The 9,822-nt window shown below is 40.2% G+C and overlaps 1 protein-coding gene across 3 annotated transcripts; it reads right to left on the bottom strand.

The window, feature by feature from the left end:
* Positions 1-552: 552 nt before the first annotated feature.
* gorab (golgin, rab6-interacting) lies at positions 553-7,875 on the bottom strand. 3 transcript variants are annotated; one of them, XM_023429005.2, is made up of 6 exons: positions 7,652-7,875; positions 7,181-7,508; positions 6,168-6,197; positions 5,973-6,074; positions 5,695-5,835; positions 553-2,851 (listed from the first exon to the last, which is right to left on the bottom strand). In XM_023429005.2, exons 1-6 carry the CDS (start codon positions 7,704-7,706, stop codon positions 2,413-2,415), a joined length of 1,095 nt encoding a protein of 364 aa, XP_023284773.1. In that variant the 5' UTR covers positions 7,707-7,875; the 3' UTR covers positions 553-2,412. The 3 variants fall into 3 exon arrangements, with proteins under 3 accessions (XP_023284773.1, XP_087036157.1, XP_023284774.1); XM_087180031.1 differs by lacking the exon at positions 6,168-6,197 and having other exon boundaries at positions 7,172-7,508; XM_023429006.2 differs by lacking the exon at positions 6,168-6,197 and having other exon boundaries at positions 7,652-7,874.
* Positions 7,876-9,822: the final 1,947 nt, after the last annotated feature.

Here is a 9,822-nt window from a genome sequence, read left to right as displayed (position 1 = left end):
ATTTACGATTCATCTTATCTTTCCCTCTGACATGTAGAGCACTAGCAGAAAATAAAACTTCAGGAAAGTGTAATTGAGTAAATGTACTGTATCCCGCCAGTGAAAAAACAAAGAGTCGAGTAGAAATGACGTAATTAAGTTTGTTTTACCCCGAGTACATTTTGAATTTGGATAACGGGAGGTGAGATCTGCTCCTGAGGACTTCAAACGTTGACCTTGGGAGTCTCGGCGGGGACAGACGGGCCGGTGGTCACTCTCCCTCTCTGAGCTTCTACCTCCCGACTAATTAAAAAAGCTGCTTTTACGGCCTCTCCTCTCAGATGGCCAGATGTGACCAGAGCGCTGTAAAATCTCAAAGCAGTTTACAGAAACACTTACTACACTTTAAAAAACGACTTGAAAAAGCCATGGGAGTCCCAAAGTGCCACCCCCCACCACCACCCCCCCCACCCTGGTGTAAATACTTTCCAGGACCACGAGCTTCAGTCATGCAGTTAACTTATGATCTAAATGCTAAAAAGATAGAGTGAGGACAAAATACACAAGAGGAAATGTGCTCTTGAAAGTTTATTTTAGTAAAACATCACCCTGGAGTGTATATCGAAATATCACCTTTTTAAATATTTACCCCATTTAAATTACTTTTTACTATGCATCAGGCATTTACTGCAGAACATTCAAACTACAAAACCAGACTTTGGTCAGGCCCACATATTTATATATATATATATATATATATATATATATATTCAGAGTTAAACTTTACATTATTGTCATATATTATTCCAGACACCATGTGCAGCGACAGAAAGTAAAGTGTAGTGTAAGTCTGCAGAAACACATGCAGCTGAAAGCATCCGTACATACATTAACAGATATCATCTTACCATTCAGGAGGCCCGCTGCTCCTCAGCTGCACTGACAAGACGAGAATTAGCTTTGTGAAACACGAGCCCAGCGCCAGCTAACATGTTCATCTATAAGACAGGAGGGTTTACGTTCAGAACAGAAACGGATTAATGCTCAGCTCTGTCCTCATGAAACAGACACTTTCCATCCAGGAAGTAAACAGGACCTATCTTTCCTCCTTTTGCCCCCCCCCCCCGAAAAAAAAGGAGAGAGAGAGAGAGAGAGAGAGAGAGAGAGAGAGAGAGAGAGAGACAACAATCAAAAACAGTCATCTTTTGAATTCAACCTTTGCTCAGAGAAATAATTCACATGGGTTGTAAAACCACATGTTTGGAAGAAGAGCTCTCTGTGGAAGCACGTATATAAAAAGACCCAATTGAGGATAATGGCTGCAAGATATTCTTCTGATTTGTTCTGCAGCTGAACATGATTCTGACGGCTCGCGCTGAGACGCACTGAGAGAGTTGGGTACTGCAGGAGATTTTCACGACAGATACCAAAACAATGCTCTCTTTTTTTATATTTGAACTTCCTACAAAAAGAAAAGTTTTAAAATGTTAAATACAAGCAGCCTCACATGAACTTTGAATAAAATACAGTTTAAAATTGGCACTATTTTGTATTATATATGCACTAAGATGCAAATTCAAATACATTTTAAAAGAGACATAATGTCACCTGGCTTCGTTTTTTTTTTTTTTACAGCCCAGAATCCATAGGAACTACGGCCATACACTACCTCATGATTTACATTCAGTGCCACTGTGGATATAGAACCACAATCTTTCCCTCAAAGTGTCTTAGTTGCCTCACACTAACCCTACCTTAAACATATTTAATTTTCCATAACCACAATCTTTCTGTAATCTTAATTATACCTCAGTTACTATGTGCAGATATTGTAGAAAACAAGATTTTTTAAAAAACAAATTGTAATCCAGGGCTTTGCAGAATCATCTAATAGAAGTGTTACTATCAAGTGACATGGTTGTTTTGGGTTTTTTGGATTTTTAAATGAACATGGGAGGGAAACTTTTTTTTTTTGAATGAGCAGATCAGCAAAGTTGGAAATGTTCATAGAGAACTTATCTGGAAAATACTGATAACATATTTAATATGCTTTCCTACAACATGTGCTTCTTGCAACTAAAGCATCAACTCAAAGCTCTTGGTCAAGGTGAGGGAAAACTGTTCAGCTTGGTTTAACATTGAAAAATGTACCGACGACACAAGACGAAGTGATTTTGTTGCAGTTAATGTGCAGAAACCGGAACCTGGTCTCTGGTGTCAAAGTCCTGTTTTTAGAAGACGGGCTTTGGATGTACTCACAGATTTGATACCCAGCCCTTGATTTACAGCACACCTGCAGATTAAAAAGACATTTAATCTATCTGATAGTATTATTGTTAGTGTTTTGTATTGACTCCTATAGTAGAGAATATGTGGTAATGTCCAGATATTTTACAGAACAGGTGAGAAATGATTGTCTCTCTTCTGTGAGCATCAGGAGGCCACTGTCTCTCTCTGGACACCATTTTCTAGTGTTTCACAGTCTTGTTCAGTCTTTGGTGGCTCAATAATCGGTGCGTCACCTCCCCTCTCCTTCACACCCTCCTCCTCTGCAGGTTTGCAGTCTTTGGTTGATTCCACTGCTCCCTCCTGATTCTGCACCGAGCCGTTTCCCTCTTTCCTGTCTCTCTGTGTCTCCGCGCAGCTTCTCCTCTTTGCCTCCTCCTCCTCCTCTTTCAGCCTCTCCAGATCCTCCTCAGTGGCCTGAAGCTGCAGCTGCTGCATCAGCTCCTCCAGTTTGTGGGCCTTACGCAGCTCGTTCTGCTGGATGATGGCACAGAGGTGCTCCGTCAGCTGCTCCTTCACCTCCGTCTTCTTGTGCAGGTCCAGCTTGGCCACCACATACTCGGCCTCTGCCTTCTCATAACGCTTTCTGTGACAAATGTGAGGAAATAACCGGAGAAAACGTAAACAGTTTGTCATATATACTTTGCATCACACTATACATATATCTCAGTTTTACTTTCCTCAATAAATAAACACTTTGGTGTTAGTAGGAGTGTTTCATTTCATTTTGAATATTTGCTGCAACAAATTCAAGTCCTCCCGTCTGGATTCCTTCAGTGCTCGTACTACGACCAAATATGCTGAATGCACATTATGAAACTTATTCATACCTGCTTTTTGTCAAAATGCAACTACATATGAGCAAATCAGGTAAGAATTCAGCACAAGAGAAATTTATTTTAAATCACTGATGATTATGGTGGAATGATTGGTCAAATAACTGATTAGTCCATCAGATTATTAATAGTTAACAATTTTGATAATCAATACATTGTTTAAATCATTCTTCAAGAAATACATGCTAAATATTCTCTGGTTCCAGCTTCTAAAGAAAAAAGGATTTTCTGTTTTTCTATCTTTTTTTAAATTGAATGTCTTTTACTTTTGCACAAACAGGAAGAAGTTACAGGCGGCACTGAGAACTTGCACTGGGCATTTATCAGCATTTTCTGAGCAATTTATTTCAAATATAACGACCAGATTAATTGGAAATGGCAATAATGAGCAGCTGCAGCCCTAGTTGGAGTTGGAAGTTACATGTTTGGTGCTGACTGAAATGTGCCTGTAGCACAGAGGATCGAGCACCAACAGTTGGCAGTGAAATCCTGAACATAATCTTATTTACCAACAATTGATCAGATAAAATTCAACATTTAAGAACTTTGGCTTCTTTTTTTTTTTTTAAATATGGAAAACATGTTTTATTGTAGAATTTCTGAAAAAATGAGGGATGTGAATTAAAGATTGAAAGATATTGTGTTGGCACTTGTATGGAGTATTTTCAAACGCAGCCCTTCAGAGGACAGACACAAGTCCTCCCATAGAGTCAGAATACAGAAACATTGTTTTAATTGTGAGGAACAGAAACATCACACGCTGTTTGGAAACACTGTGGTAACAAACCAGATGATGTCAAACTTTTCCAGAAGTTGAATTTCCCTGTCAGGGTCTTATGTTGCACCTCAGCAACTGATTAAATCAACACAACCATAATAGAGTCCAGTGTAATGAGTGTGTGAAGGTCAGTTCCACTTCCCGTTACACAAACATCTGTAATGAAGAGTGTTCATGACATGGAGCTCATCTCACTACACAACAGGCTGCAGAGAGAAATCACAGCTACACACACAAGGTCAACTACAGAATCACTGGATCTCTGTGAGTAGAGACACACAGTTCATTATAAGACAGGTTACAGTCTTTGTACAGGGTCTTGGTGGAAAATTAACCAATATCATGATTCAAGATGCAGGAAGTTAAACATAAATTTTATTTTATATTTAGAAAATGATTCAGGATTTCAGTTATATTAATGCTGCATTAATCTGTGTGAGCTGCAGACGGTGTTCGCTGAGGGAGGTTTCTGTGCATTACCATTCCACATGAGTACTGGAAAGCAGCTGCAGGGGGCAGTGTTTCTAGGGTTTAAAATGAGAGGATTTACAGTAGATGTGCTGTACATTACTTGTTGGATTTATTTTTGTTTGTCTGTCTGTTTTGTTCTGTTTGTTTTTTTAAAAGATAAAATATACAGAGCTGTGTCAGACCTGTCCACAGAGACAGGTGGAATCCATGGAGTTCTTTACAACATGAATCATCTACTACTTGGAGAAAAAAGTGCCAGCGCCACAGAAGCAGCGAGATGAATCAGTGCATGTCACAGCCCGAGAGAACGGCAGCACAACACGCTGCAGTAAGTCTCCTCACAGCTCATACTCACCATTTTATATCAATATATTGTTGTTGCAATAATTGTTTCTTTATTGCTCGTAAACAATACAAGCATTATTACTTTAGAGAACCTATTGTCATTTTGCAGTTTTTCTTTCTTTGTACTGTCCACTTTGCTGCAGTGACACTGCAAATTTCCCCACTGTGGGACTAATAAAGGAATATCTTATCTTCTCTATGGTACAATAATGCACACATACACACACACATACACACAAATGCTTAATGTTCTTGTTTGTTTTACTTATTTATTTGATTTTACTTGATAGATTATACGTGTGTATACATATATGTACATTTTTTACTTATTTTTTTCCTGATATTGTATTGTCTGTGATACTTTAGCAATATTGTCCACCTGACATTCATGCCAATAAAGCACACTGAATTGAATCTGCCTATAGTGAAACCAGCAAACCTGGGGCCTTGCTTAATCATTATAGATACTGCTAACAAGTTCACAACATATAATCATCAGAAGAGCAGCTGCCTGTGGATACATGTCTGGTTGCCTTGGTATTAGTTATCACAACACCAGGACCCTGGCACCAGCTAAATGGAATTCAGTCGTTTCTAATGTTATCAGTCCCACCTGTGCTTTTCCTGCTGTTACAATTCCAAAATGTCTGCTGTATGAAAGGACTATTGTGCCTGCTGGCTCAGTGTCACAGCTCGCTGGGACGCTTAAATAAAACTGAGCCGTCGGTACTGTTATTAGTAACAGCTGTGACAACTCAGCATGTCTGCTGTGAAAAAGGCCTGTCAGATGTACAGGAGCTTACAGCCAGAGGAGACAGGTGTTTGGGATTTGGCTGACTGGACCATACTGAATCAGCATGTCCAGTGCCTTCCTCTCCTCTGCGTACAGTACACACAGGTACAGCTTCTCACACAATAATCTGTCAGCAATCAAAGGCACTTCTTCATAAAATACACTTTGTCTAATTTTTAATTTCCTCATGTTGTGTGTGTCTCTACCTGGCAGCGGTGTAGTCCCAGCTGGCTTGTTCTATCCTTCCTCTCAGGATGCCGATATCATTGGACACCATGTCATCGAGGGCCTGGAGCTCCTTCTGGATTCTCTTCAGCTTCACAGCCTCCGCCTGAGTCTGTTTGGACCTGTGGAAAATGACAAACTTTAAATTCAATTCTTTTGCTCAATCTTGAGTCTTTTTTTTCCTTCATAGTTTTGGCCATCATTCCCATCTGTCATCATATCATATTGCTCACCGTGTTACCCAGCCATCTGTACTTACTTCTCAGCAATCGTTTTTGCCAGCAGAGCTTTCTTGCGCTTATTTCTCTCTTCGATTACTTTTTGCTCTTGCTGCAGTTGCTCTAGACGTGTCTTTTCCCGTCTGTGATCAGACACAAAGGGAATTTAACAAACAAACAAAAAAAGGCATTTAAAATTCAAAAGGACAAAAATAGAAAGAAAATTACACTGATACCTGCAGAGAAGCTGTGGGCCTGACAATATCCTTCAAATTTATGCCAAAAGAGACATGAAAACAAATATATACTTTAAAGGCAGTTTGATTAAAAGTTCACAACATTATATCATAACTAATAACATTCACTGTATAAAGGAAAAGTGTAATATGTACCTTGAATTTAGTGGAAATGTTTATTCTATGGTGGAACCTCAACATATACTGTACATAAAAGGTTCAAGCATCCGAAGAATGCCAATTATATCTCTGCATATCCATATAGTCCTAAAGTTTTGGGCTCAGCAAATAATATAAACTCACTATAATGAATTTTGATTTAAATCAATCCCCATTTTAGTTACATCTCATCCTATTTGCTCTTGCACTTTAATTGCATTAGTAATCGTCTGTCCATTCATGAAGTTAGACTTTGCTATTGATCAGTTGAGCCAGGTGGGAGTGGAAAGTTTGAGCTTGAGTCCTGATTTATGTCGAAAAACATGACCTGCCATGGTGACAACATTTACACCGTATTGTGCCTTTTGGTTAACTATCAATAAAAATACTTTTGAAAAGAAAAGTGTCTCTCTTTATTATCTGTCTGCATCTTGTTGCACTTTTGCATCTCACATATGTCTGCATTCTGTCAAAAATGATGACATGTCTGTCTAAGGCAAAACCTAGGTTTAAATCCAATATTTGAACAGACCACACCGGCTGCTGCCCCGCCTCTCATTATGATAGAGCAGCGTGTATCCAGCCAGTAAGAAGGAGAGTGCAGCTGCAGATAGTAGACATCTGTAAGATCTGAAAACTGCTAAGTAACATTTTGATTCATCCCGAGGTTTGCTGTGGTAGCACTGTCCAAATCACAGGATAATGTACATTATCAAATCAGTCTTAAGATGAAAGGGAGAATGACAGCTGGAGAGAGGTAAGTGCTATGTGCAAAGCAGGCTACATGCTCATTAACAACAAGCTGTACCTCTATGGTGTGTATGATAACAAAACATAACAAAAACCTTACTAACAGTTCCACCTCTTGTTTCTCCAGTTCTTTGATAGCCGGGGTCTGCTCCTCTGCTGCGGGCTGGTGGTTCTCACACGGCTTCATCTCGCTGTGCTTCGGCTGCACTTCCACTCTGACGACCGGAGCACCTGTTGGAGCTGCGGGCTGAGGCTCTTCCTTCGGCGGAGGCGGCTTGGTGAGTTGCTGCTCTGGTGGAAGGACAGGAGACCCGGCTCCTACATTTTTCTGAGCGGCGAGCTGAAGGGCCCTCTCCCGTTGTAACTGCTGCCGACTACGGTTGGCTGGAGCCGGCTTCCGACCGCGGGCAGTCGCTGCGGCACCCGCTAAGTCTGAAAATGCACGCAGCAAAGATTAATAAGGGTTTTACAGAAAATAAATGTAAAGGTTCATTTAAAACAGCCAACCACCGGGGAAGCCAAAGCGGAGACAGATGCTAATTTTCCCGGCTAACGTTAGCAGTAAGCAACGTTACCTTTCTGCTGCATCCTCCGCAGCTCCTCATCAGAAAAACCAGCCCAGGCGCTCATTGTACCACTTAACACCTAATGTACCATAAATAAGACCACAAAATACGACATGTAGGACACTTGCTGACAGTTAACTGAAGTTAATATTCATTTTATAGCTAGAAATGTACAGACAGACTCTATGAAGCTCGGGATGCCACCTCCATCTTTGTTTATTAATGCCACGTCAAGGACCCCAAGAAGCCCGGTGAAGTAGAAGTTGCAGTTCGCCTGAATAAAAATAGAAAAAAAACTAATACTAACGAGTAATGAGTGCATTTACTCTCTTGTCGCTACCGTTTATCTTAATAGATATTTTTAAAATAGATTTAGTTTTTTATGCATATTTACAAAGAAAACATGACTTATAAGAACACAAAATTTTACTGTTGCTTGCAGGCAATCTACAAGTCTCCGTAATCTAAATGTTAGTATCTGTGAGCCAGTTGAGGCGTTATGGTTTGTATTATGGTTTTGTGATGTTTAATCAGATAACACTTTTAAGATGAATCGTCCATTGTTCATAACGAAATTTGTTCACAGTTTGCACCCTGACTACTATAAGGCTTCTAATAATTTCCAGAAATAAAAATGAATTAAAAAAAACAAAACACTTATTGCTTAAACTTATTCACATCATTCAGTGTGTTCATTTCATTTTCCTCCATGTTTCCTCTAATTCTCATCCACTGCCTCATGTAGCTCTTTAAAGGGCTGCCTGTGGGTCAGAGGGATCAGAGGTTAATTAAAGATCTACTTCATGTGAAAGCAGCATGAAATTTAAGTGGCTGTACTGCAAAGTGGAGGGATACACACACCCTGCTGTCAGAGCGTGGCTTGTTTAATATGTTCCTCATTTAAGAATAGGCCTGTTTTGTGCTATAAAGAAGAAAATGAACTGTAATAAACCATAACATTGATTAAGCAGGCAAGTTTAAACTAGCAACAGAAGATCAGAAAAGATCATTTCAGCACAGCTGAGGACAGCTGACATGTGTGTAGCCTAATTTGATTTAATAAGCTATAGATTGATAGTGCCCTACATGCTGGTGGCAAACCAAAATGTAGGAGACGGAGAGAGCTGCTGTTTGCTGGGAATACAATCACAAGCAGCATTTTGTTACTGATTATACAGAGAAATGCACTCAGTCTGAGGGAAATACAGTTTGTATTCCTCATTAAAATAAAGAACAACCTGGCCAGCAGAGTTTGAGACCCTGGTTTAAAGCATCTCAGACACACGTTTAAAGTGTGTTCATACCAGTGTGTGAACTAGACCGTGGCGTTTGGGGAAGTTCCCCTTTTTTTGTAGGAAATTACGCACGGATAGGTCAAATAGCAAAACAGCTTACACATAAATGTATGAGCATCAAATCCAAAACAAATCACACCAGGCTGTGTTCTACTGAGTTGTAGTCTCACAGTGTAATTGTTATTGTGAACACAGCCTTAGAACAGGTTCCACCGTTTATCACCTGCTGGGGTTTTAACTTTGAAATGATGTCAGACCTTTTAATCTGACTTTTCCAGCTACCCAGAAACCCGTAAAGTTCCTTATTCCTGTCATGTCATGTGCTATTCTTGTGACTATCGCCTATTAACTCTTGCAAATTGACAGCAGGCGTATCATGTCTGGTGAGTCAGATGTGGAGGTGGAGGTGGGGTCAGTGGACAGGAGACAGGACGGAAGGTATTTCAGGACTGTGTAAGATTAGTCTGTATGATTTGTTTTTTATTGCTTTTTTGTCATTCATCACATACTGCCTTCATTCACTCTGTATTCCATCATTACCTACATTTATGTACAACTTTGCACATGGTCCATGTTTTTTTTTTCAGTAATTGGTCAAGGTACACAGACATAAAGCGTATCTTTTTAACCTTGGCTGTGCCGAGGAGTCGCAGCGATGCAAAAACAATGACCTCTGCTTGGCAACTAATAAAAACTGGCCTCCACATCTTTTTTGCATCTGGGGGCCAATTATGTGCGAGTTAAAAGGCGAAACACCTCAGGAGGGCATAAATCGCCGGCAGAGTGGAGACAGGGCCAGGCATGGAGGCCAGATGGCAGGGAGAGAACTGCTTTGGATTCAGTGTGTGTTTTGCTGCTGCGGCGTCAGGCCGAGGATGGGACGGC

This window comes from Seriola lalandi, unplaced genomic scaffold (assembly GCF_002814215.2).
Source record: "Seriola lalandi dorsalis isolate HSWRI2012SDOR001 ecotype SW California unplaced genomic scaffold, Sedor1 jcf7180002054885, whole genome shotgun sequence".
In the NCBI taxonomy this organism is placed as follows: domain Eukaryota; kingdom Metazoa; phylum Chordata; class Actinopteri; order Carangiformes; family Carangidae; genus Seriola; species Seriola lalandi.
Note: the sequence above shows the minus strand (reverse complement) of the source record. Positions and strands in the feature narration are given on the sequence as shown.

What these genes read in the sequence shown, in the direction of transcription:
- gorab (XM_023429005.2), bottom strand. Translation starts at nt 7,706, where the DNA reads ATGAGCGCCTGGGCTGGTTTTTCTGATGAGGAGCTGCGGAGGATGCAG. An exon ending in GAGAAACAAGAGGTGGAACT is followed by an intron (nt 6,198 to 7,180) that starts GTTAGTAAGGTT and finishes ATAAATTTGAAG; the next exon opens with GATATTGTCAGGCCCACAGC. An exon ending in GGCCCACAGCTTCTCTGCAG is followed by an intron (nt 6,075 to 6,167) that starts GTATCAGTGTAA and finishes GTCTGATCACAG; the next exon opens with ACGGGAAAAGACACGTCTAG.